Raw genomic sequence first — 26,741 nt, forward strand, 5'->3', positions numbered from 1 at the left:
TGAGAACTAGATTTAAACGGAGAATTAAGGTAAATAACAATAAGAATTGATCTTAAGCTTCCTTCGAGGGATAAAATGATATAGATAGATAGATAGAATCACAGAGAGAGACAAACTGATGTACAAAACTGAGAGGGGCTCAGAAATTTAATACCCAAAATACCTATGAGATGAGACGGGATACTCACTCAATGAACCCGTCCCCTCCCTCCCTTCTCCTCTACCATCATCATCGCTTTTCCGTACGCAAGTCAGTAAAGTGGCGACCGATGAGGCGTACCTTCCGCCGGTTCATCAGCGCCGCCGACATATCCGCCGCCTGCGACGAAATGGCCGGCATGCCGCTCGAAACGCGCCCACGCTGCTCCTCTTCTTCTTCACTATCTCCGTCGTCGCAGTGCAGCCCAGGGTCCGGCAAACCCATCCCCCGGCGGCGCCACCGCTCCCACTCGACCCGGACTCCGTCCTCAGCGAGCCGGTCGGTTCAAGCACCGAGTCAGGGGTCATTTGACCGTCGTCCAGGCCCGGGTCAGGCAGTGTGAGGTACTCGCACTCGAAGATGTACTTTGAGAGCTGCTCTCCGTTCTAAGTATATGCTGAAGCTAAGAAAAAGAAAAAAAACCCAGGTGAAAAGTGAAATAGAGCGCGATGAGAGGAAAATTGAAGCTAGGGTTTCCAAAATATTGTATATAATTTACCTTGCAGGAGAGAGAGCAGAAGAGATATGGGTCTTGGAGGCCTCGGTCACAGGTGATGCAGACGTTGCCGGAGCCTCTACACGGCCGAGTCTGCGGCCGTTGATTTAAAAACACTACTTTTGCACTGTTTGTGGTGTAAGACTGAGGAGAGAGAGTGATAAACCCAGTTCAAAAGCTATACAAAGAAATTCAAACCCAGATTCTCCAATTTTCCCAGTTGACAGAAAATTTCACTTACTTGAACAAAGGCACAGTCCATCAATTTCTCGGCATCAGCCACCCTTATGACATCGTGGTAAACATACCTTCTTATCTGAATCCAAATGTCACAATCTCAGTATGTATAAAAATACGGAGAGGGAGAGAGTTTGGTATGTGAATTGTTGAGAGACAGACCTGCAAGAGGCGGTGGGAGCGATGAGGAGACAAACAATGGGGGCAAATACTATCGCAGCAGTCCAAGCAGAAGATGTTCTTCTCGTTCTTCTTGGCTTCCTCGTGAATTATACAGGCGTTGAAGAATTTCTCTCTCAGCAGAGCCACAAGCCACCGAGGAAGGTGCGAAGCGTCTAACTGCAAAATCATACAAACAAAAGAAGCAAAAATATATTCAATATACCCTCCTCCATCAGTAGAGATATTCAGATTAGAAGAAGAAGGGGAACTTGCCATCTTTCTCGTGTTCTCAAAACTTCCCTAATGGTTACTTTGTGGGATTGGGACGAAAAGCGGGGAGCGGCGGCAGGAGTAGTAAGGGAGAGCGGAAAACGTTGATTTTTCTGAAGGGATTCCGAGCGGTTTCTGGGCAACCAAACGGGGCGTGAGAAAAGAGAAACGGCGCCTGCAAGAGAAGAGGGGAGAGAGAGAGAGAGAGGAGGAGACTAGTGGGTTACTGTTACCAATGAAAGGAGAGGGATAGGAGTGGAGAGGTTGGCGTCATTTAAAGATGGCGTGGCGGTTTGTGCAGAGCGTATTCTGTACTGTTTTCATCGTCTATCGTTCGTGACCAAAAAGTTTGCCAAACCAACAAGAAAAACCCCCCCCCCCCTTTTCCCTTTTCCTATAATTTCATAAATTTTAAAATATTTTTCAATTGTTCTTATGTTATTTTTATCCTTCTAAAAGAAAAAAAAATAAACTAATATTACATATCAAATCTTCATTTCCTTACGGAAGTGGGATGAGGGCAGGGCCTATCCCAAAAACCCAGAAAATGGGGTTGGGGTTAGGGTGGCTAAGTCAGTCCTATTTGAGAGAGTAATCGCAAAATGACAAGACTAAAGATGGTGACGTTTTCTCACATATCTCGGTGTGAAAAAGGAAGGAAAGAAAGAAAGAAACTGGCTAGGGTTTTGAGCTACCAGTGTTTGGAGTGACATTTGTTAGCGGCACGATGGCGATGATCATCATCTTTCTTTCTGCTGCCTTTGGCCGGGACGGGGATATTTTCAAAAATCGAAAAAATCTCCTCTGCCCAAGGAAATAAAAGAAAAAGAACATGTCAACACTCAACTGATCCTAGTTATTTCAGGTGCGCTGCTTCTTTTGAATTCAAATCAAAGATTTCGTGTGTGATCACATCTCCCTAAGCCCCCCCCGCCCCCCACTTATTTATCTATGCATATATGCTTCCTTCCCTCCCTCTCTTCCAAACCTTTGCATCTATATAAGTTAATTTGTATATTATTAAATTATTATTGGTTTGTCATTTCTTGAAAAATATTCACATAGCTGCTCTTCTGCTTGCATCTATGCGTTTTGGATTCACTTCTCATTTTTAGTACACATTGGAAGGAATATTTTGAAAACAGAATTGCTATTTTGCTCGAATTGTGACATGAAGAACAACATAATAATTGCCCACAAATCATTTGAGAGAGCGCATCCTAAATTATAAGTTATAATAAATTGTAATATTCATGGTGTAGTAAGTTATAACCATAGTAAAATAGTCTCAAAATCATTCCAAATAACCTCTTAATAATTAACTTAGAATCATTTGAAAGCTCAAGGAAAACTCTTTTTAAGGGAATTGGAAAGTGAACAAAAAAATAGCTTATAAACGAGATCAACCCCTTGCCGCTTTATGTTGGATGGTGATAAACATTTCATCCTAAAATTTCGGGAAGTCATTTTTACCCTCTTTAATACACATTATATTGTGTTAATTTATTTAATTAAAAAATAAAATAATAATAAGAATCATAATTAATGATGATATTATCAGTATATGTGACATCTCTTCATTAGAAGAAATTAAGGAGACTATATGCTATTGTCTCTTCTGTCTAACACTTTTTTTCAATAAAAATACGACACAATATTGATGACACCGTCATTAGTAATGACTTCTAACATTACTTTAAAAAAAATTATCCTTTACACCTATTGGATTTGTCATGCCATGTTTTGCCTTTTTTTTTTTTTTATTTTAAATTTTACATGTTAAAGTTCCATTATGCTAATTGCAGATTATGGGGGATAAAGTTAGGAGTGAGAATGGAATGGATTGAGGACAAGAAAGAGTAAATTTAAATTTAATTAGGGAGGAAAAATTAATCTTACCCCGTCCTTTATCGTATTTTGAAAATCTTCTTGATAAATTCTTCAAATTATGAGAAAGTCTTTTGTACCTTTGAAGGACCACATTTCCAGTGTCATTTGCCCAAATTTCATTAAATTGACCTGAAACCCACGCCAAACTTTAACTAAAATTGATTATAATCAAAATAATATTAAAATAGTAACATCTAAATTAAGATATCTATAATCAACATAAAAGCATTTGTTAATAAGATTGTAAAATTTATAAATTAAGATTAAACTAGGATCGCTAATGTATTTTGATGATTTAAAAACTTAGTAACTTATTATAAATAATAACTATATACTTGCCATGTTAATCTATAAATAATGTGAACATAATTTACATATTTATGAATTTGGTTTGGGTTTAGGCTTAGGGTAGAGAATACTATATATATATATATATATATCCCCATCTTCCCCCAAACTCCATCTTTACCTCCGAATTTTTGTTAAACCTAAACTCAAAATAATCAGGGTGGATTAAGGCAATTACCCATAAAACGAGCACAAATTGAGATCCTTAGTTAAAGCTTCAAGTCCTGCCATGCTTGTTGTATGTAAGAAGCTTTGCAAATTGCGAGAGGTGCTTTATCCATTTTGCCATTCAGTTCTCATTCACTCATCGCTCATCACCACCAGGGACCAGCGACCATTTTTCCCGAACCAAATTCTTAACAAAATCTCGTACGTACGTAGGTACCTTTGTGGGATAGAGTCAGTATCAGTAGAATATGGCTTGCTTGAAAAAACAAATAATATATTTGAATATATATATATATATATTAATCAAATATATTATATATATATGTATTGTATTTTGATTATCAAAATCATTCTGTATACAAAAATTTACACAATAAGGATATCATTCTTCGTATTTAAGAAAACAGAAGAAAAGAAATAAGCACAAAAATGGAGTAAAAAACTAATGGCACCAGACCGACCCAGCAAATTTGTATGAAAGCTCAGAACATACTTGCTTTGTGCATCAAATGATACACACAGCCCTGAGCACTCTTACAAAAGATATTTGGCAAATAATGGAGGCAATGGATTCAATGCTTGTTATTAATTTACGTAAAAAATATTCCAATACAAACTTAGTTCTTTAATTATTGAGTTTAAAAAAAATATAATGGATTAAATTTAAACTAAGACAACTTGTAAGAACAAGAATTTTTTTCTGAAAATAGAAAATGGCAGCTAATTTAGAGCATGAAAATGCAAATGCAAATGCAAATGCAAGCGGTCAAAGCGAGATGGGTTAAATAAATGGAAGCAGGTGGGTGGCAGCTCAGCTGCGTTTGTGCGTCCGTTTACTTCTTTTGTGAAATGGCGCTGCGCCAAGCCCCAAATAAAACAAAACAAAAATCAACTAAACCTACGCTACTGCTTATGCTGCTGCTGCCACTGCTGCTACTGTTCCTTTGACGCTTTTACGCACTGCTATTATGATGAAAGATTTCCCATAATCTTTGACCAACCTTGTTTCTGTCCATCATCATCTTCTTCTTCTTCTTCTTTTAGTTTTTAGTTTTTAGTTTTTATTTTTGCTATGAATTACTATTACTATTATGCCTGTGTTCTATTTTTATTGTTTTTTTGTACGATTCAGAAATTTAGAACAAATATATTTTTCTTATTTTCTAAATTCATTATTTTACAAATCAGTTCGTGCAATTAATCTAATCATAATAATTAATATGTCTATAGGTTAAGATTTGACGTATTTTTTATGATAAAATATTTTTAACTACAACTTCAATATTTATTTCTATTTATTTATTTATTTATTGAAGAGCATTGTTTCAGTTATCGTTTTTCTTTTAAGGAGCTTTTATTTTTAATAAAATAAAATAAAATTTTAAAGAATTTGTCTATATATCATACATATATACATGTAAGATAAATTATCCGCAGATTCCGGTAAATTGAACAAGTCTTTGAAAATTGTCAAACCGACATTTTATTAAGAAAATTTCATTCTCGGGATAAGTGAAAGCTTTTAGAATTCTTAGCAAATTTGGTGGACTATTTTATTTTAAAGTTTTTTTCTAAGTAAAGAAATTATTTTATTTTTTAAAAATACTATTTAGATACTTAATTTAAGATATTTAAAATTTAAATTTAAATGTGCACAATTGCCAACTTGAATACTTTAGTTATATTAAAAATAATTTGTATATAATAATTTCACATAAAAATATTTTTCATCTTATTTTAGGTATTTAGTTTCTGCTTAAAATTTTCAAAAAGAAATAAAATAAAAATCGACCATGAAACGAACGCACACAAATGATAAACTATATAAAATATTTTATGTTAAAATGATGTATTTGGAAAAATATTTTTGTTTGTAAAATGTTTCCCATTCTATTCGGTCAAGGATTTATAATTTATGATGAAGGGTAAGATTTTAGTTTGATCTCAAAATAAAAATAATTGAATAAAATTTTGAACAAATTCAAATTTTATATTTCCATGTAAGTTTACTTATTTGCTGTAATACAAACACTAAAAAATACCTAAAATAACCAAAAACCATCTATTTGTAGGTTAACATAAGTGAATAATTTGATTAATACGTAGAGATGGCTAACATGAGTGTGATTTTGTTCACCCTTTAACGGGGTGAACATCACCCTCATAAAAATTGGAGGGTGGAAAAGCAACGGAATGACAATTAATTAATTTAGATCGTTCTGTTGCTTTTTTACCCACTTAATTTTATGAGGGTGATGTTCACCCGTTAAAGAGGTGAATAAAATTGCACTCGGCTAACATACCCACCCACCCAAAAGAATTAAGCACGACATCAACTCTATAGTGAATGAATAATTTTCAATTTTTTTTTTATTAGATCAAGTAATGGTTACTTTGGAGTTTGGAATGGCTCTAATATATGTTTGTTTTTTCTTTAGTAGCGTTTTTTTTTTCTTATAAAATCAACTGGTGGCCGCCCACTTGTTTGTTTACAAAACATCTCATCTCTTCTTTAACAAGTATAAAATTTGGCTGCTCATCGTCATGGCCAGTAGTGAGAACTGAGAATCCTATCATAGGGTGGGTCCAACTGCACTCAAGCGTGGTTCGTGAAATGAAATATATAAATTTATGTGTTGATAATATTCATCAATTAAACTTAATTAATAATACTAAGGCACCAAAACACCAAATTCAGGATACTGCCCGTGCCCGTGCCTGTGGTCTATTAAAGTGTTTTTTTTTTTTTTTTTTTAAATTCTCTTCACCGCAAACGAATAATTTGGAAGAAAATAAAAAGGCTAGGCGCCTGCGTGATGATAACTGCACGAGTAAAACATTAATTCCACGTGAGAAAATAAAAAGGCCGTCAATCAATTCACTTATGACATTTAATCGTGGATGGATTAATTCCAAGCCCCGTACGTCTTCCCCCTTCTTCTTCCTTCCTTCCTTCCTGCCTTTGCACCGGAATTTCACCACATGTTCATATTTAAATCATTTATCAGTCCACCTATACTAACAGTATTTATTTAAGCTTTACTTTTAATGTCGTTTCTCGTTATTAATGATTAAATTTATACAAAATAATCCATAAATAAATTCTATGTAATATATGTATATAAGGCTTTATATATGTGGACTAGTTTCAATGAAATATAAATTTTAATTGTAAAATATATTATTATATTTTTTTTTTCAACTAATGGCATTTTAAATTCCAGACACAAGTTGTTGTATCGAGAGATTCTATTTATATTTGCATGCTGATACATTGTTGGAAATTCGTCTATGATTTTAGACCAACAAAATTAAATAACATATCTTATAAATTTTTAATTAAACTCACATTAAGTGTATTAAAAGATAAAAAAAATTTAACTTATATGTTTTAATATATCATATAAATTTAAATATTATATTCAATAATTATAACTAACATTTTATTTATTTAATAATATATTTTAAAAACATTTTGTATAATGATACGTCCCACCGCACCGCAGTGCAATCCATTCACCTCGAATCCCAACGAGGCCTTGGTGCAGTCTAGTTTGGAAATAATAATATGGGGTGGAGATGAGATGGGGATCATATTGGGTCGCATGTCAAGTCGCACCCGAGGTCACATAATATGGAGTGACAGCTATTGTTTGTTGTAACTCTAACTCTAGCTAGAAGCAGGCCTACTCCCAAATCCCAATGGCCAAATTGCCAATCAATACATCTAAGGGCCGTTTGCTGGCAGTCTGCTTCTGCTTCTGCTTCTGGTTGGATCAACAACGACGATAATATTATTATTATTATTATTATTATTATGCTCCTATAATTACTTGTTAGCTTCATACCATTCGGGCGGTTTGGACCGGACCCCCACCCTTGACCCTTCTCCGGCCCCCCCCCCCCCGCCCGGCGGCATCCTCATTTCTCCCTCATCTAACCTCTTTCATCTCCCACTGTCACACACTTATTTTTGTTTAATTCACTCCTTCTTTTTTTTTTCTATTTTATGTTACAATAAATAAATTCAAAAATAATAATAGTAACTAAACAAATAATATTGAGACTTTTTATTATTTAAAAATGTCTTTGTTTGTTTCTCCAAAGACTCATTTTCATTACTAAAACTACTCTTATAATTTGAGTTATTTACCGTAAGTTCATATGATTTGAGTCATTTATCCATAATTCTCGGTGATATTTGAAAATAAAAGAAGGTTGGGAGGATAGTTATTGCAGAGTTAAACAAAATTGGAAAAAGAATAGTAATTATTAGAGAGATGAACTTCAAAATACATTTGGGTTTTGGTATTTTTTTTTTCAAAAATATAAAGTGTTAGAAGGTGGTTGAACTACGAACGTTTCAACATTATTTTATTAGAGAATTTAAAAATATCGAAAAATTATTGAATTCAGTAAACTACCACGTTAAATGGGAGGTTCTGTTGAGCCGTAATTGGATGGAGTCTAACTGAAGGCAGTACGTGAAGTTGGGTTAGAATTGAACTGTTGTAAAAATGAACATTAAAGCCCAACTGTCTCCTCAACTGGGGGCCCAATAATTTTGTAGGCCTAGCTGCCAGCCGAATTGTGAATGCGCCTGGCCCGCAAAACTCTCTTCATATTTTATGGCAAACAACAGTCTTACGAGATAAGAAGGGCAAGAAGATGTAAAAATGCCTCTAAATAGTAAAGCAAAGTTTGCTGTCAAATTACAAGAATGCCATCTAAAGAATATCTAACTAATACAACAAAAAAAATACAAAGAAAATGAATTGAAAAATACAAAAACAATCACTCAACAATCACTGAACATCAAGCATAGCCATTTTGGCTAACAAAGACTGCAATTGAGAAATTGGTAATGGCTTGGTAAAAAGATTAACTAGCTTATGAACTGATCAAATAGGTAACAGTTTAAATAGACTCTCCAGCAACTTATCTCGAATGAAATGACAATCCAATTTGATATGTTCGGTGTGTTCATGGAAAACTGGATTAAAAGCTATATGAATCGTAACCTGATTATCACAAAATAAGAGAGTAGGAGTTATAGTAGAAATCTGAAAATTAGAAAAAAGTTGGTGTGACCAAACAATTTCACTAATAGTAGATGCAAGAGCCCTATACTCAGCTTCAGTAGAAGATCGAGAGACTGTGGTTTGCTTCTTACCCTTCCAAGATATTAAGGAATTATCGAGAAACACACAAAATCTTGTAATAGACCTTCTAGTGTCCAAGCAAGATCCCCAATTTGCATTAGAAAATGCTCTAAGCTGTAGTGAAGAGGAAGTAGAAAAAAACAAACCTTGACCGGGAGAAGCCTTAAGATATTGTAACAAATGTTGGGCTGCATCAAGGTGAGACTTTCTAGGCTTAGAGACATATTGACTAAGTTTATGAACAACAAAGGCGATATCCGGTCGAGAAATGGTCAAGTAAAGAAGCCTCCCAATGAGCCTCCTATAGGCAGGCACATCTTCAAGTAAATCACCTTCATCAGAACTCAACTTTATATTGGGAACCATTGGAACAACAATAGGTTTACTAGACAAGAAGCTTGTGTCTTCAAGAAGCTATAGGGCATAATGCCTTTGTGAGAAGAAAATACCCTTAGAAGATTGTCCAAGCTCAAGACCAAGGAAATATCTTAGGCGGCCAAGATCCTTAAGCTTGAATCGACTATGAAGGAAGGATTTAAGATAGGTTATGGCTACAACATCTAAACCCGTGATGATTATATCATCAACATAGACGAGTAAGGCCATAAAGGAAGAACTAACACCTTTTGTAAACAAAGAATAGTTAGACTTAAATTAAATGAAACCATACTCAACAAGAGCATATGAGAATTTAGAAAACCACTGTCTAAAAGCCTATTTGAGCCCATAAATGGACTTGTGAAGCCTGCACACCAAACGCTCCCCTTTAGGTGGAAAACCAATCTTAGGACTATAATTAAGAGAAAGATCCATATAGACTTTCTCAAAAAGATCCCCATTGAGGAAGACATTATTAACATCTAGTTGAATAAGAGGCCATTTATGAACAGCTGCCAAAACTAACAAAACCTTGACAGTGACCAATTTGGCAACGAGGGAGAATGTATAAAAAAATCCAACTCCTCTTGTTGTGTGTATCCTTTTGCCACTAAACGAGCTTTATATCTCTCAATAGAGCCATCTAATTTATACTTAATCTTATATACCCATTTACACCCAATAGTATGCTTATCATGAGGTAATGGAGTAACTGTCCAAGTATGATTCATATGCATAGCTTCTAACTCTACGGTCATAGCATTCATCTAGTGCTTATAAGGTACTGCTTGATGATAAAATTGAGGCTCAGGATTAGAAGAAATATTAAGAAACAGATGCTTATGAGAAGATTACAAATTTGAGTAAGAAATAAAGTGGTCAAGAGGATACAAAGATTTGGTAGAGGATTGAGAATTCTACGATAATAGATTGCAATGGAAGTCTTGGAGATAAGGAGGCCTCGAGACCCTTGTAGGAGGAATATGAGGACAATGGGAGCCTGAGATGGAACCATCAACACTAGGAGTGTTAATCTCAGTTGAGAAAGAATCAGTATGATAAGAGGTGATATTTGGGTCAATAACAGGTTGATGTTGAGGTTGGGGGATAACCAAATCAGGAAAAAGATCCACCATATCATGAGAAGAGTTAATATTATGAAAAGGAAAAACATTCTCATGAAAGATAACAACTCGGGAAACAAAGAATTGTTTAGTAGTGATATTATACATCATTACAAAAAAATCAACATTTAGCGACGATTTTTTTTGCATTTTGCGGTAATTCTTTTGTATTTTGTGGCAATTTTGAAAACCACAACTGTTATATCAGGCGTCACAAAGCATTAAGCGGTAGTTTTCAACACCCCTGCTAAATGCTACTTTTTATGGCAGTTCATAAATCGTCACAAACTAAGTGATTTAGCGAGATTTTTAAAATATTTAATGGCAATTTTGAAACCGCTGCAAAAAAATCGCAAAATATTGAATTTACAAAAAATTCAAAATTTTTGAATTTTAGTGGCGGTTTCAAAACTGTCACAAAAAAATTAAAAAAATTTGAATTTTAACTGTCGCTATTTATTGCACCGCACAAACAGCGAGGCTGAGCGCCCGGCTGCTAGTGGGCGCGGGCTCACACGCCCGCGCGCCACATGGCCATGTTGAAAATTTAATTTTCCAGCCTCTTCCTTTCTTGGATTCGAAACCCGCAACCCCCTATACGTGCATGCGCTCGCGAAACAATCTGATCTATGAAGTCTCCTTATTAAATATTCGCGCATATAAATTATATACTAAACCAATCCCATTTTTCAGAATTATATTCTATATTTTTTTAATATAAATTAAAAATAAATTAAAAAAATAAATTAATGGATTATTTTTAAAAGGATACTAGAATAAATTTTAAATAAATTAATTAGATTAAATTAAATAAATTAATTGATTAAAAAATAAAATGAAGATTTTATATATTTTTTAAAATTTCATTTTAAAATTATTAAAATTTTGCTGCATGTTTTTTTTATTTTTTTTAAATTAAATTTTTTAATGAAATTTTATTTTTAATTATTTAATTATTTTTTGAATTTAGCGGCGATTTCTAAAAATTGCTGGTAAGTTGATTAAAAAATTGTATTTTGCGGCGATTTTTTAAAACTATTGCAAATATTAATTTAATTTTTATTTAATTATTTTTTGAATTTAGCAAAGATGTCTAAAAGTCACCCCTAAATTGATTAAAAAATTATATTTTGCAGTGGTTTTTCAAAACCGTTACTGTAAATATTAATTTAATTTTTATTTAATTATTTTTTAAATTTAGCAGCGGTTTTAAACTGCCGTTAAATTGATTAAAAAATTGTATTTTGTAGCGGTATTAATTTAATTTTTGTTTAATTATTTAATTTTATTGGAATTTAGCGGCGATTTTTCCATAATCGCGGTAAAATTGAATTTTATTTTTTAATTATTTATTTATTGTCTAAATTTAGCGACGATTTTTTGAAAATCGTCGTAAAATTAAGTTTTTAATGAATTTTGCGACGGTTTTGATAAACCATCGCTAAATGTTAAAAAAGTCACCGCTAATCGCCGTGAAAAATCATTTTTTTTGTAATGTATACAACCTATATCCTTTCATTCCAAGAGAATATCCAAGAAAAACACAAGCAATGGCTCTAGGAGAGAATTTGCTTCTATGAGATAATAATGTAGAGGCATATCAAAGACAATCAAACACTCTAAAACAATTGTGATCCACAAGTAATTGATAAAGAAACTGATAAGGAGACTGTTGATTCAATATAAGTGTAGGAGTACGATTGATTAAGAAAATGGCATTGAGGATGCACTCACCTCAAAATTGAATAGGAACTCTATATTGAAACAACAGTTCTCTAGCAACACTAAGGAGGTGTTGATGCCTACGTTCCATTCTACAGAATTCTATTCAGGCCTCTCAACACAAGAAAACTAATGTAAGACTCCCTTAGAGGCAAAATAGTCTTGAAATTTGAATTCAGGTGCATTGTCAGATCTAAACTTCTTCACCTTAACACTAAATTGAGATTTCGCGATATTAAAGAACTTGGGAATTATGTCTTTAGCTTCAGATTTATGTATCATTAAAAATACCCAAGTGAATCGTGTGCAATCATCAACTAAAGTCAAGAAATATCTATGACCAGCATGTGTAAGAACATGATATGGACCCCAAATGTCACAATGAATAAGATCAAAAGCATGCTGAGATAAGTGATTATGAGAAACAAAAGACAGCCTCCTTTGTTTATCTAAAGGACATATTGAACAATGAGAATCAATACTATCATTTCCAAACAGCAGCAAATGTCTTAATCTGTCCAATTTTTCAAAAGAAAGATGTCCAAGTGTATTGTGCCAAGTATTTCTACTTACAACCTGTGCCACATTGACACTATTAACATGATTTGTCAAAGATTCAGCATCAAGCACATAAAGGCCTTCATGAAGCCTACCCCTGTCAATCATCTTCGATAGCCATACATCCTGAACAATACATGAACCAGAAAAAAACTAAGGTTCATATAATTCCTTCTTACTAGAGTACTCACTGATAGTAAATTAAACTTGAATTGTGGCACAAATAACACATTTTCTAGCACCAAATGTTGATTAATCCTCACATCCCCTATAGATTGAACAGATATTTGAGAGTGATCAGGTAAAGTAACATATGTGTCACTACAGGTCGTAAGAAATGAAAAAAAAGTCTTGTTAAAGCACACATGACTAGTAGCTCCTAAGTCTATTATCCAATACCTAGGGTCATTTAGCATTGGACTGACTGATATAGAAAAGAAACTACCTGATGCTTGCTCTTATGGAGCATCAGGTTTTGTCTTCATCTTTGATACCCCAAAAGAACTCAACATACTCCGCAAGTGTTGGTACTAAGTAGGATCAAATGTTTGTACAAAGTCTCCAACCTGACTGCTAGAACAATTTTTAGCATAGGCCCTACTACAACAACATTTACTTGTTTAGGAGCATTACTAGTATTGTTCTGATTAGTAAACTTCTATTTCACCTTATATCCTGGGGGATAACCATGCAATTTATAACATTTCTCTATAGTATGACCATGATATCCACAATGTGTGCATATCGGTCTCTCCTTCTTCTGACTAGATTTATTATGATTAGACTTGTTCACTTCATACTTGACATTAAAAGAAACAAAAAATCAGTATTCACATGTCTTACCACATTTCTCTGTTTCTCCTCTTGTGATATTAAGGAAAACATTTTGTTAATTGGGGGAATAAGATCCATTAATAACAGTTGAGCTCTTACCTGAGAGAAAGATTCATTCAATCCCATAAAAAAGGATATAATATACTCCATCTGATAATGGTCTGCCAAAGCCCTAATACCACCACAAGAACAGCTTGCACAACTACAAGTAGGCCTAAAATTACTAAGTTCATCCCATATTGTCTTGAGCTTTGTAAAATAAGCACTTACAAACATGGAACCCTGAGATAGGTTCACTAACTCACGCCTCAATTGAAAAATTCTTGGCCCGTTGCTTTGTTGATATTGCTCCATAAGATCAATCCAAATGTCTTGAGCAGATTCAAAGTAAATCACACTAGCCGAGATCTCTTTCGAAATAGAGTTAAGGATCCACGAGATAACCATTTTATTATTTCTAACCCAAGCATTGAGTAAAGAAACATCACCTGGTGTAGGTCGTGGAATAGTGCCATTTATAAACCCTAACTTGTTTTTCACCGATAGAGCAATTAGCATTGCACAACTCCATGAGACGTAGTTATTCCCTGTCAAAGGTTGAGAAACCAAAAGAAGACTTGGACTGTTCAAGTGATGCAAGAAAAAAGGACTAGAACCATCGTCCACAACAGAGTTAAACCTCGACGAGGAAGAAGATAAATCTGGATTTTCCATTCCGATACAACGAATAAATAGTCTGAGTAAAGGATGTGAAGGTAATCGATTTTCGAACAAAGGAGATTCGTAAGCAATCAAATAGAAATTAGAAAGGAGTTACTAATCTCTGAACAACAGAGATTCGTACCAGTTACCAGTCACCAAAGAAGAATAACACGGTGCTAAAATCAACAGAAATGATAAACGAAACTAGCAGAAGGAATACCTAGGGCTCGATGTCGAAGACCGACGGAGAAGAATCGTCGAAGCTTGATGTTGAAGTCCAACGAAGAAGAAGATGATGTCGAAGATCGACGATCGAAGCTTGATGTCAAAGACCGACAGAGAAGAAGACGATGTTGGAGATCGAAGATCGACGATCGAGTGACCTAGGGTTTTGAAGATTGCTCTAATACCATGTTATGAGACAAGACAGGCAAGAAGATGTAAAAATGCCTCATCGATCTTTTCATTCTTAGATCTCAGCTTAAATAGTAAAGTAAAGTCTACTGTTAAATTACAAGAATGCCATCTACAAAATATCTAACTAATACAACAAACAAAACAAACAAAATACAAAGAAAATAAATTGAAAAATACAACAATCACTTAATATCAGAGTGAGAAATATGACTTAGGATTTGAGGTTGTCCCCTTTACTACATTGGGCCTTCTATCTTTTTTCTTTGCTAAAAAATTTAAGAATCTAATAATATTAATAGTATATGTAACACAGTAAAATTAATTCAGAAACCCACGATAAAATGGCAGACATTGCCATTATAACAAATGTGTTCTCATATAAAACATATCATAATTTGGAATGATCATGAATTTTAATTGGACAATAGTTTAGTGATTTATTTTTATACGATTATGTCTTAAATTGTAGCTTGTTATTAATTATAGATAAATAATAAATACAAAAATACACTACTTGCGTCTAAAATTGGGCATGTTTCACTAGTTTTGGAAATTACAAAGAGATCCCTTAATGTTTAAAATTTCTATTACCCACAAATATCGTAATTAATAAAAAATAGGAGTAAAAACATAAAAATACCTTTATACTTCACTAAAAAAATCGCGTGCCACCTTTAACATTTAAAATGTCACATTAGACACCTATATTCTAAAAAATTAGAACTTTTAAACATTTTTTTACCCATTAAACAAAATCTACAAGAGCACGCGTCACTAGTACTGTTATAATTGTTATTCGAAATTCAAATTTATCTGAAATTGGGACTCTTGATTTGACACTAATTATGACTTCAAATTTGATTGTGATTGAGATGTTGTCAAATTCAATTTTAAGTGATATTTATCTCGTCTTGAGGAATATCCCCTTAAATCATCTTCTGATCAAAATATGATTTCTTGTAGTCATCTATAGATGATTTTAGGTCTATAAATAGATGCTCAATGCTCTGAGATTAGTTACAACATATTACTTTTGTTGTAGCAATATTTGCTTAGTGATATTTTATTTTTTCTACCCGTGGTTTTTCTCGATTTGGGTTTCTATATAAAAATATATGTTTGTGTATGGTTGATTGGTTTGATTATGGTTTGTTGTCGATTCAATTTCGTAACAAAGTGGTATCAAAGCCGTTGGATCAGACCATCAACATTTGGCAGATCTCAGCTATTGGATTTACACATCTTTGTCATCTTTAAGCCAGAACACAATTGCTCAGCTGCTGTTACCGCCATCATCATCGTCAAGAACTGTCTTCACCGCCGTCGCCACAAACAGCCTGGTCTTTTTCATGCTCACGACCAACCCACAACCACTATCTATGCGACATTCCTCATTCGTTTAGGGCTTCCTTCCTGTCAATCTGCCTCCTCCGATCGCTTCGCCATTAGCTGCATTTACTTATTGCCATTCGGGAAACAAATGACCCTCGCCTCCTCAAGCCACACCATTACTGGTCTTCTCCTACTACCGTTAGATGCCTTTACTTTTTGTCTGGGTCGACCATTGACACCAGCCTTCGTTGATCTTCTCTGTTGACAACCATCGAGTCTGCCCAGCATCGATAACTGTCGGCCTTCCTTTGATATACCTTGCTCGCTGTCACCGTTGATGCCACCGATGACCCTCATTTAGTTGCCATTAACACACATGTACTTTAACCATTGTTGGCTATCTGACCCAGATTTGGGTCTACCCAACGTATCAAGATTTGACCTACTTTAGATTCGATCAACCAGATTAACAGATCCAGTATTTTAGTTCATTTTCAATTGCGATTTTGTTTATGGATCGCATGACATTATTTGAGATTATTTGATCTTCGTATTGGCTACTTTAAAGTACGATATTCTTTTGTTGAATCGGAATATTTGATTTTCATTATGGTAAATTAAAATGTATGCAATTTTGGATGAAAGGATTTATATGAAGGTGGAGTCATTAAGGGAGATTTACATTGGTGAATGTGGAGTTATTAAGATTAGTAAATATATGTTAGGTTGATCTCGTTGGTTATACTTTAAGTGCGGTTGAAGATATTTACTACAATAAACTTCGTGTGGATTTGAGTGGTATTTCTTGTAGTGCAATTTTGGTCTGTATTTATCAGGAGATTAATTATCCGTTATTTAATTGGAAGAATTTTTTTTGAATAATTCTATATTTGAATTTCGTGTCAAGGTGGAGCTTGTTATAATTATGACCCGAAATTTAAATTTATTTGAAATTGCGACTCCTAATTTGACTGTGATTGGGATGATGTCAAATTTGATTTTAAGTGATATTTATCTCGTCTGGAGGAATATTCACATGAATCATCTTTTGATTAGAATATGATTTTTTGTGTACGTTTATAGATGATTTTAGATTTATAAATAGGTGCTCAATGTTCTAGAATTAGTTGCACCTATATCACTTTTATTGTAATAATATTTGCTTAATAATATTTTGGGTGTGACAATATCACTTTTGTACTAACAATTATTTGCTTAGCTAGTGATATTTTATTTGTTCTGCTCATAGTTTTTTTTTATTTGGATTTTTCACGTAAAATTCTGTATTCGTATGTGGTTGATTGGTTTAATTGTGGTTTATTATCGATCTAATTTCGTAACATGCACATTTAGCGAGGCTACTCATCTTTTAATTTCTCTCAACAAAATATGTAAGAGCATGTGCTCACTAGCACCTTTAACAAAGTCATTCACCCTTCTTTCTCTCTACCATATTTTTATTAGAGACACTAAACATGCAGTAAGATGGAGAGGGACGAGCATGAAGTACTTGGAAAAATCAGCGTGGTCCCAAGAGTCATTCATCGGACAAGTTTAGGGTAATGGCTTGGGTGCGGAGCCAGCTGAGGGCATCAAAGTAGGTAGTGGAGAGGTAGTGCTCGGGGAGAGACGATAGTCGACCGAGAGGATGAGGGCAGATAAAGTTGAAAATATTAAGATTCTTAAAGGGTAAAATTGTAAAACACTTGGTCAACTATATAAGCTGATAATAGCATTTTGAGAAAAGTTAGGAAAACTTTTTTAAAATACTATTAAAATAATATTTAACATCGGTAGCCTTAAATGTTTTTAATTTTTAATAAATATATATATAAATAAAGTACATAATATTTAAACTCTGTGTAAGCTTATTAGAGGTCGAGGGTGATTTAGTTCACCCCTCTTTAACGAGGTAACTTTACCTCTCGTTAGTTTGGGGGGTAAAGAGGTCATTTTTATAACGCCCTACTTTCTCGGGCGCGTTATAACTTGGGATAATTCCGGAGCAATAAATTTTTTGCTTTCACACTTAAAACTAAACTACATCATACCTCGAATTCGTCCCAGAATTTCTCATTTATTTTTTCTTGAAAGAGAATCACTATACACATCAAATGTGGAAGCAATGATCGAAACCTGATATCTTACATTGATCATAAATCAATCCTTACATCTTTATTAACCATAAGGATACACATCAACATTCCTCAAAACGTTCAGAATTTAAAGTAGCAGAACTCAAATACATTAGACTACATAACATACATTCCATTCCTCATGCACTCTGCTAAGTGCCATTTCATGCCTCATTTATCCTCGTATCTGTTACAATCTCCATATGGAACGTTTGAATATTCCAGGGGCAAAGCCCAAGTTAGATGATGAATCATCTAAGTAAGGATACAAAAAACATATTTTGTGCATGAATGCAATGTCTTTCCTCGTAGGTGTCAACTGCACCCCTCATGCTACCTACCATTTTTGCGGCCACCTCTTTCGAAGCCGGGATGTATGGATGCACCCTTGGTAAAGCAGCAGTGCCAGTTCGTACTCCCTACGACCTCAATGCTAATGATCAATGATATCAGCGTGTATTTATACATTTCATAGTCATGTCATGTATGCAGTCTACGTTAGACATGGCCAAAATTGAACCGGACCGGTGGTTCGAACAGGAACCGAACCGGTCGGAACCGGACCCGGAACCGGTCGAACCGGAACCGGAACCGGAACCGGACTGAACCGGCGAAATTCGGTTCGGTTCCGGTTCAAGGTTCCGGGGAACCGGAACCGTCGGTTCCGCGGAACCTGAACCGGAACCGGAACCGGAACAGCCGGTTCCAGTTCCGCGGAACCGGAAAACCCCCCCCCCCCCGTGCCCCCCCTCCCCCAACGGTCCAAAATTGGACCGTTGGCTGCCACCCCCCCAAGCCAATTTTATTAATTTTATAATTCCTATCTATATATACCCCTCCCTCCCCCACTCATTTTTCACACTTTCTCTCTCTCTCTCTCTCTCAAGTCTCAAGCTATTATTCTCTCAATTTTGTCTCTTATTTAATATTTCAATTTCAATTTCTTCAATCTTCTCATTTTGTTATTTATCAATTTATTCAATTATATTGTTAATTATTTATTACTTGTTACTATATTATTTTATCATTATTATATTTTTTTATTATCATACTTTTTTCAAAAAAATGGCAAGTGAAGGTAGAAATTTTGAAAATGTTGAAAATGTTGAGTTTGAAGCTCAAAATTTTCAAACACAAGAGAGTGAAACTCAACAAAAGGGAGGTGGAAAAATTTCTACTTCTGATATTTTTAATATTCATTTCAAGAAAACACCAAAAGGAGATGGTAAATTTGATGTATCTTGTAATTATTGTAATCAGGTATACAAATTCAAGCAAGGAGGTGGATATGGTACTTTCGCCCGACATTTGCAAACAAAGCACCCGCTCAAGGTTGGATTGAGCCGCGATCAAACACAAATATCCGGGTTTGCTACCTCTTCAAACTCTCCTCAATTATTTCATTATAATGAAGCTAATTGTAGGTCTGGTTTAGCTGAAATGGTAGCAATTGATCATTTATCTTTTAGTTTTGGTGAAAAATTAGGTTTTACTCGATTTTGTCAAAACTTTGTTAATCCTAGTTTTAAATCAATTCCTAGAAATACTTTGAAAAGGAATTTGTTAAAATTGTTTAAAAACTCAAAAATTGAATTGATAACATATTTTCAAAACAATAATATTAATGTTTCTATTTGTAGTGATATTTGGAGTGATCATTGGCAAACTCATTCATATATGGGTATTACTTGTCATTGGGTTGATGAAAATTATGTTTTACAAAAAAAAATTCTTGCGTATCGATGTTTTGATGAAAGTCATAATGCTGAAAATATTTGTAGATTAATTCAACAAATTTTACAAGAATATAGATTAGTTAATAGAATTTTTTCAATTTCTTTTGATAATGCATCGGCTAATACTGCTTCTATTAATGAATTGAAAAGAATTTGCCAACCAAATTTTGGTGGAAGATTTTTTCATGTTAGATGTGCATGCCATGTTTTAAATTTATGTGTTCAAGATGGTATTAAGTCACTTAATTCTTATTTAGATCCAATTAGAAATGTTATTTCTTATATTTGGGTACACCCTCGAACTGCAAAAGCATGGGCACATTTTTGCACCTCCAATGGTCAAACCCCAAAACGTTTTTCAAAAGATGTCCCTACTCGTTGGAACTCAACTTTTAAATTACTTAATCAATCTTTTGAATATAAAGATTTATTGTGTTCTTTTGCAGCAAATTATATTCCACAATATCCTATTTTTCCAACTATGTGGAATGTTTGTAGTTCAATTTTGAATATTTTACGAATTTTTAATGATGCTACTCATACACTTAGTAGTGTTTATAAACCAACTTCACATCAATTTTTAATAGAAGCAATGAATGTGGTCGGTGTATTAATGGAAGGAATTAATGTTGAAGAAATTTGTCATGCTGTTTTAGAAATGAGAGAAAAATGGTTACGTTATTATCAATTTATTCCTGAAATTTATCTTGTTACTATGGTATTTGATCCTAGGTGTAAATTTGATGGTTTAATTGAGTGTTTGTCTAACTATTATTCGTTGTTAGGATTAGAAAATAATGAAGAAATTGATGTGAATATTATAATTTCTAAGGTTAGAACTTTATGCAATCAATTATATGAAGCATATGTTATTGCTCCTAGTAGTGAAGAATCATTTCCATCCATGGCTTCGCATTCCTCTTCCTCCCAACCAATGAAATGGGGTCATAAATTTTTAGATCAAAGGAGGAAAAAACCTAGATCGAGCTCACATTCGGAGCTCGAAACTTATCTAACCACAGTTTTTGAGTTTGGTGATGATACAGGTTTAAATTTTGAAATTTTGGAGTGGTGGAAAAGGCACAAGGAGACATTTCCAACTCTTGCAATTATTGCAAGTCAACTTCTTGCAGTTCCAGCTTCAACTGTAGCCGTTGAACAAACATTCAGTAGTGGAGGCAACATTTTGGACGAAAGAAGATCAAGATTGGCTCTAGAATCATTGGAAGCTCAAGTTTGCCTCGATGATTGGGAAATAGCTAACATGCGACGTCAAGAAGAACTTATCCATTCATCATTATCTGACGAATGGGTTAATGATGGTTCAACAACGGCGACTTCCGACTCCAATGAAGATGCGTAGGATCCAACTCATCCAAGTCCATATTTTATTTTTTTTCACATTTGTAAAAATTAATTTCTTGTATTACATTTTTGTTGTAATTATTTTTTAATGAAATTAAGTCTAATTCTATTTTTTATTTTTCACATTTGTAAAAATTAATTACTTGTATTACATACTTGTTTAGTTGTTTTAATTATTTTTAATGAAATTATTACTTATATTTCTTCAATTTTTAGTAGTGTTTTTTTATTAAAAATATGGTTGAGAATATTTATATTTACAATTACATTTAACAATTAAAAATCGAAACCAAACCGAACCGAACAACGGAACAAGGACCAAAATTGAATACAACAATATTTAAAAAAAATTAAAAAAATTCGGTTTGAACCGGAACTGGAACCGTTGACCGAACCGGCTCAAACCGTTGACCGAACCGGTCCAAACCGTTGACCGAACCGGCACGAACCGGAACCGGAACCGAACCGTCCCAAACCGCCCTTGGGCGGTTCGGTTCAGGTTCAAAGATTTCTTGAACCGGAACCGGCGGTTCATGAACCGGAACCGGCGGTTCATGAACCGTGGCCATGTCTAATCTACGTGATGGGTACATATCAGAGTATGTCAATATGATGAAAACATTTTCGATGAACATAATTCACTTACAAACCAAGCATTTTTCATAAAACTAACTTTAATTGGGAAGTACCACTTACCTTCTCAAGCTTATCGGGCTACCTCGATATCTGTGCCTTACCTCGTACATCACCTCGATTTGCGTGCCAACCTCAAAATTTGCACAAGTCACTTCAACTTTAGCCTCAAAGCATCCTAAGCACCATAATTATTTAAATAAACATTAAAATCTATTTTTTTCATAATTTCTGGCATTTTCTTTAATTTTCTCTCTATTTCTTCTTATTTTTCCTCAATAAATCCAAACTAAATATTTCTAAAATATTTTCTCAAATATTTTAGTAGGACAATTCATAAAAAAATATTCTTGAATTTTTAGAATTTTCTAGGGAATTTTACTTACATTGACTTAGCTTTTCCAGCTTCCTCGGTATGCATGCCATATTCTCGAAACACGTGCCCGAACCGTTTTTCTCTCCAAAATCTCCGGGATATTACTGAAATATAATTTCTTATTTTCTAGAATTTTTTTGAAAATTTTTTTTCTCTATTTTTTTTTTCTTTTTCTTCTTTACTTTTTTATTTTTCTTTTCTTTCTTCCTTCTCCTTGTTCGCCTTCTTCCTCGCGCAGCCCCTGCACGCGCACAGCTTCCTACCCAGCCACTACCTCGGCTAGCTTCGTCGGTCACCGTAGCCGCCCCCACAGCCACCATCGACGTCGCCGGCTGCTCCATGCCTGCCGTCGCGGCCGCGCCTTGCTGCCCTCACGACAGCAGCTGCTCCAGCACCGCTGCTCGCTAGCATCTGCCATGGCCGCTGCCGTCTCTAGCTGCAATCGGCGAGCCCCCGGCCAACTCCATGGCTTCCCTGCGCCACCACGTTGCTGCTTCGATCGCTGCTGGAAGCTTGTCGGCCGCCCCTGCTCTTCTTGAACTTGCGGCCATGGCCGCTTGAAGCTTGCGGCTATGGCCGTTTGCTGCTTTGGGCCGCCACCGACCGGCCTCCCTCTCTCTCTCGGCCATGCTCAGCCTAAGCTCCCTCTCTCACTCAACTCTCTCTCTTGATCTCCCTGCTGCTTCTTATTTTGCCGAGCTTTGTGCCTATTTATAGGCATTTCACTACCCCCAAATCAGCTTGGACGCCACTCTTAGCGTGCAAAATCTTCCAAATATTGCAGGGAATGGGTTGCAGGGTATGGGACAATTAGCAGAGGCATGGGCGAAGCTTGCAGGGGATAGGAAATTTGCAAAGGCGCGGCTTCTCCCACGCACACAGCCATGTATACATATAAATACATATATATATAATTATATATTACACTTTAAATTAAGAGAATTTACACATTAAACCTCAATTTTATCATAATATCACTTGGGTAATTTTCTTATTGCAACCATGCCCTCAAACATCGATTAAATTTGCATATTAATATCGAAAACGCAAAATTAATAACTTGAAGCTTAGTTAAAAAGGACGATTTAACCCCAGCATCCTCACCGGGCTATCGTTTCATCCTAAAACCACTGAAGGGTTGCTCATTACGCAAAATCGAAGCCCCCATAGGGTTTCGTTGATTTTTCGAGAGCCTCCTACAACGATTCGATTTTGCAGCCTAAATGGCAGCTGCATTTTAACTGTACCGAAAATTATTCCCCTGGCAACCTCATACGAACATGAGGTATTACAATTTTTTAGGGGAGGGGGTTTCTACCTCTTCCCATTTCTCTCTATCCCTTTCCCTTGCTCTCAACTCCTTCCTCTCATTGTCGATCGTCTCGCCTCGTCGTTGCATCGTTTCTCTACCACCTCACCATTGCCTGACCGCCGCCTCTACAAGGGCCCACTCTTGAATATTCCCGCTAGTATAGGATATTCGAAAGGACATCATCACAGAGATGATATAGAACAAATCATAATAAAACAAACAATTCATTTCATTACTAGCAACATAAACTAAATTAAGGTTCAGCTACACTTCCAATATCTCATGAGTTTGGGCTCAAAGGCCATACAAAATAAATAAGAGGCTCTAATGTTGACTAACAAAATAAAAATCATTTCATCTCAAGTCTCACCAAAATACTAATTAGAATTTTCAAGTTAGGACGCGTCTCCATTACTAGATCCGCCCCCAGTAACAACCTTTCATTTACCTAGAATGACAAAGAAGATCAAGTGAGTTACAAAGTTCAGCAAGTTCGAGAAACAATGAACAATGTATAGGATCCAAGAATATGATGACACCAAGAAGAGTAATCAAGGACTCCACAGTTATATATAAGATTCATAATTCATGAATCTATCAATTCAAACTTAAATATATCATGTCACCATGTACCACTATGTAAATGTGCATAAAATTTCAATGTCAGCATCAAATGTCGCAGGCTCGCAAGCCATCAATTAACACATGCAAATGTGCATCATTTCAATGTCAGCATTAAATCTCACAGGCTCTCAAGCGATCAATCAACATATGAAAAATTGCATCATGTAAATAGAATCTTACAAATAAATATGGAGCCAACCTACCGGGCTATGGCCACCTCGTCCCGCGCCAGGTGTTCTAGGGTACCTTTTTCCCTCCACGCAAAATAGTAAGTGTGCAATATATATATATATATATGACATGTACATGTACATGTATACATCATGTATGCATTTGCCAACCACATGCATTTAAATTCTCGTTTCCTTAATAGTCGTACTTTCAACACCATTTACCCATATCGGGTATTTTACCATCATCAGATAAATTTAACAAATCTTACCTCAATGCATTTACCACATTCAATATGTAAATTATAAATTAGAAATAAATTTGGAATATGTTATTTAAGATTAAATCTTGATTCACCATTTGAGGAATATTATAGACTTAATATGTTATTTTTCCCATCATATAACCCTTTAAATTCATTTAATAATTATGCTAAATTGATATTAATGTGTATTTTTGGAAAAATTAAACAGGAGCCATTCGAATGGTGTATAAGCATATATGAGGGTGATTCAGATCATTCCAAAGGCAATTCAAATCGGCTGTATATTTGTATATATAAGGGGTGATTTGAATGGTATATGGAGCATTCGAATGGAGCATGTATGATTCGAATGGTACTTTGAATGTATATTGTAGCATTCGAATGGGGCATGCATAAGTATAGGTGATTCGAATGGCAGGGGCATGATTCGAATGGCATATGAATGTATATATAGGATGATTCACAATAGAAAATTCTAGATTGTTGTCCAAGATTGATGAGGTCATTATAGACTCAATATAAGGCCAAATAATGTGGGTAATATATCAAAACAAATCATAGGATTTCTAGTTTACAATCCAACAAACGGATCGCAATTCAGAGATGGGAATAGAAAGTTATAGGCCAAAGAACACCAGGAGGTCAAACTACACTCAAATAGTAAGTTATGAATTTCTTGGCAGAAATTAATTAGGTTGTTACGGACTCAAAATGTAACCAAATCATTCGAATAATAAATCAAATTGAAGCCTATAAAGTCTAGTTTTCAACTCATTAATCGAATTTTAAATTGGATATCATCACAAGGAGATATACCTAAAAGAATGAAGTATGGTCAGATTCACTACAATAAATCATGAATTTAAGAAGCACATTCGGATGATATATGAGAGTGATTCGGATCAGTTAGAGGCCATTCAAATGAGGCATATGCATATCTGGTGAGTGTGATTTAAATTGGGGGTGAGTGATTCGAATTGGGAGTGAGTGATTCGAAATGCTTGAGTTTCCAATGTGCGCTTATCCCATTGAAGCCCAATTTTGACCATGATGAAACTCGAATCTCTTAAAACTCAAAACATAAAAGTTGTAGATATTTCTCTTGTCATTCTATATCATCTTGAATCACCTTAATTAGAGCTCAAACGAGAGAGTTATACCCAAAACTTGAAAGGATGTCAATTCTGTCCAAATTATGCATTTTTATGTGTATATTTATATATGATTCAAATGGAACATGGGGGTGATTCGAATGGTTTAAGTATGTGCACAAGGGTGATTCAAATGGTTAAGTATGTGCATAGGGGTGATTTGAATCAAACATATGGGGGATTCGAATGGCTTTAGTTTGTATATATATATGTGGTTCGAATTAATGAGTATCATATATGGGAAGGCTATTCGAATCATGGGTATTCTATTTGTGTGTAGTGTATATATACATGTATGATTCGAATAGGACATGGATGGTTTGAATGGCCTGAATGTTTAAATGGGTGGGATTCACATGATTCTAGGAGCAATTCGCATTGTGTATGTATATGCAGATATGGCTGATTCGAATGAGTAAAAGGCATTCAAATATTCCTCTACCAATTGACTTACACAGATACAAAGGAAAGCAAAACTTCGTATCTTCCTTTATCTGATAGAATGCCATTCACAAAATAAATCTAGGGGTGGATAAATCCCCTTTGCAAAAAACAAGGAGACTCATAGATTGTTGTTCAATGCATACAATATATATATCTATATAGGTGTACTCAGGCAGAGAAAGACTTAATAGATTAGAAAACGTTATATATATATATATATATATATGCACAAAGTAAGCATGAACCAATGAATAATGAGATGTTTGCATGAAATGAAATCAAGAGACGAGAGGGGAACTTGCACTTAAAATAAAAGGCAAGTGTAAGAAGAACTTGCCTGGAGAGAAGAAGAAATCCAAGAAGGACACCACTAACCCTTTTTCCATTGACCTACTCCGCCATGATAATGGAGAAGAACAACAGCAACGCAATAGTTGCAAAAATGAATAGTGAAGGAAGACAAGGAAGCTGAATAAGAAGACTTCAATGAAGAAAGAGAGATGACAGGTGAAGAAAGTCGGACGTTGGCA

At 34.8% G+C, this 26,741-nt stretch overlaps 2 protein-coding genes across 2 annotated transcripts; both read right to left on the reverse strand.

The window, feature by feature from the left end:
• Positions 1-251: 251 nt before the first annotated feature.
• LOC127802362 (protein RGF1 INDUCIBLE TRANSCRIPTION FACTOR 1) lies at positions 252-1,713 on the reverse strand. Its single transcript, XM_052338122.1, is given in 8 exon segments — positions 252-280; positions 283-318; positions 321-575; positions 578-602; positions 699-839; positions 937-1,011; positions 1,095-1,271; positions 1,368-1,713. Coding segments are annotated over 8 exon segments (741 nt in total). The 5' UTR covers positions 1,371-1,713.
• A 6,862-nt stretch (positions 1,714-8,575) lies between these two features.
• On the reverse strand, positions 8,576-14,262 carry LOC127802105 (uncharacterized). The gene is made up of 4 exons (XM_052337795.1): positions 13,648-14,262; positions 12,733-12,840; positions 9,079-9,346; positions 8,576-8,667 (listed from the first exon to the last, which is right to left on the reverse strand). The coding sequence occupies exons 1-4, from the start codon at positions 14,260-14,262 to the stop codon at positions 8,576-8,578; spliced, it is 1,083 nt and encodes a 360-aa protein (XP_052193755.1).
• Between the last annotated feature and the right edge of the window lie 12,479 nt (positions 14,263-26,741).

This window comes from Diospyros lotus, chromosome 5, assembly GCF_014633365.1.
Source record: "Diospyros lotus cultivar Yz01 chromosome 5, ASM1463336v1, whole genome shotgun sequence".
Classification (NCBI taxonomy): Eukaryota; Viridiplantae; Streptophyta; class Magnoliopsida; order Ericales; family Ebenaceae; genus Diospyros; species Diospyros lotus.

Coding starts and splice junctions, on each gene's coding strand:
- LOC127802105 (XM_052337795.1), bottom strand. CDS start 14,262: ATGGAAAATCCAGATTTATCTTCTTCCTCGTCGAGGTTTAACTCTGTT. Junction 12,841..13,647: donor TGAATGAATCTTTCTCTCAG/GTAAGAGCTCAA, acceptor TGTATTGTTCAG/GATGTATGGCTATCGAAGAT. Junction 8,668..9,078: donor TAAGGCTTCTCCCGGTCAAG/GTTTGTTTTTTT, acceptor CTATTTGATCAG/TTCATAAGCTAGTTAATCTT.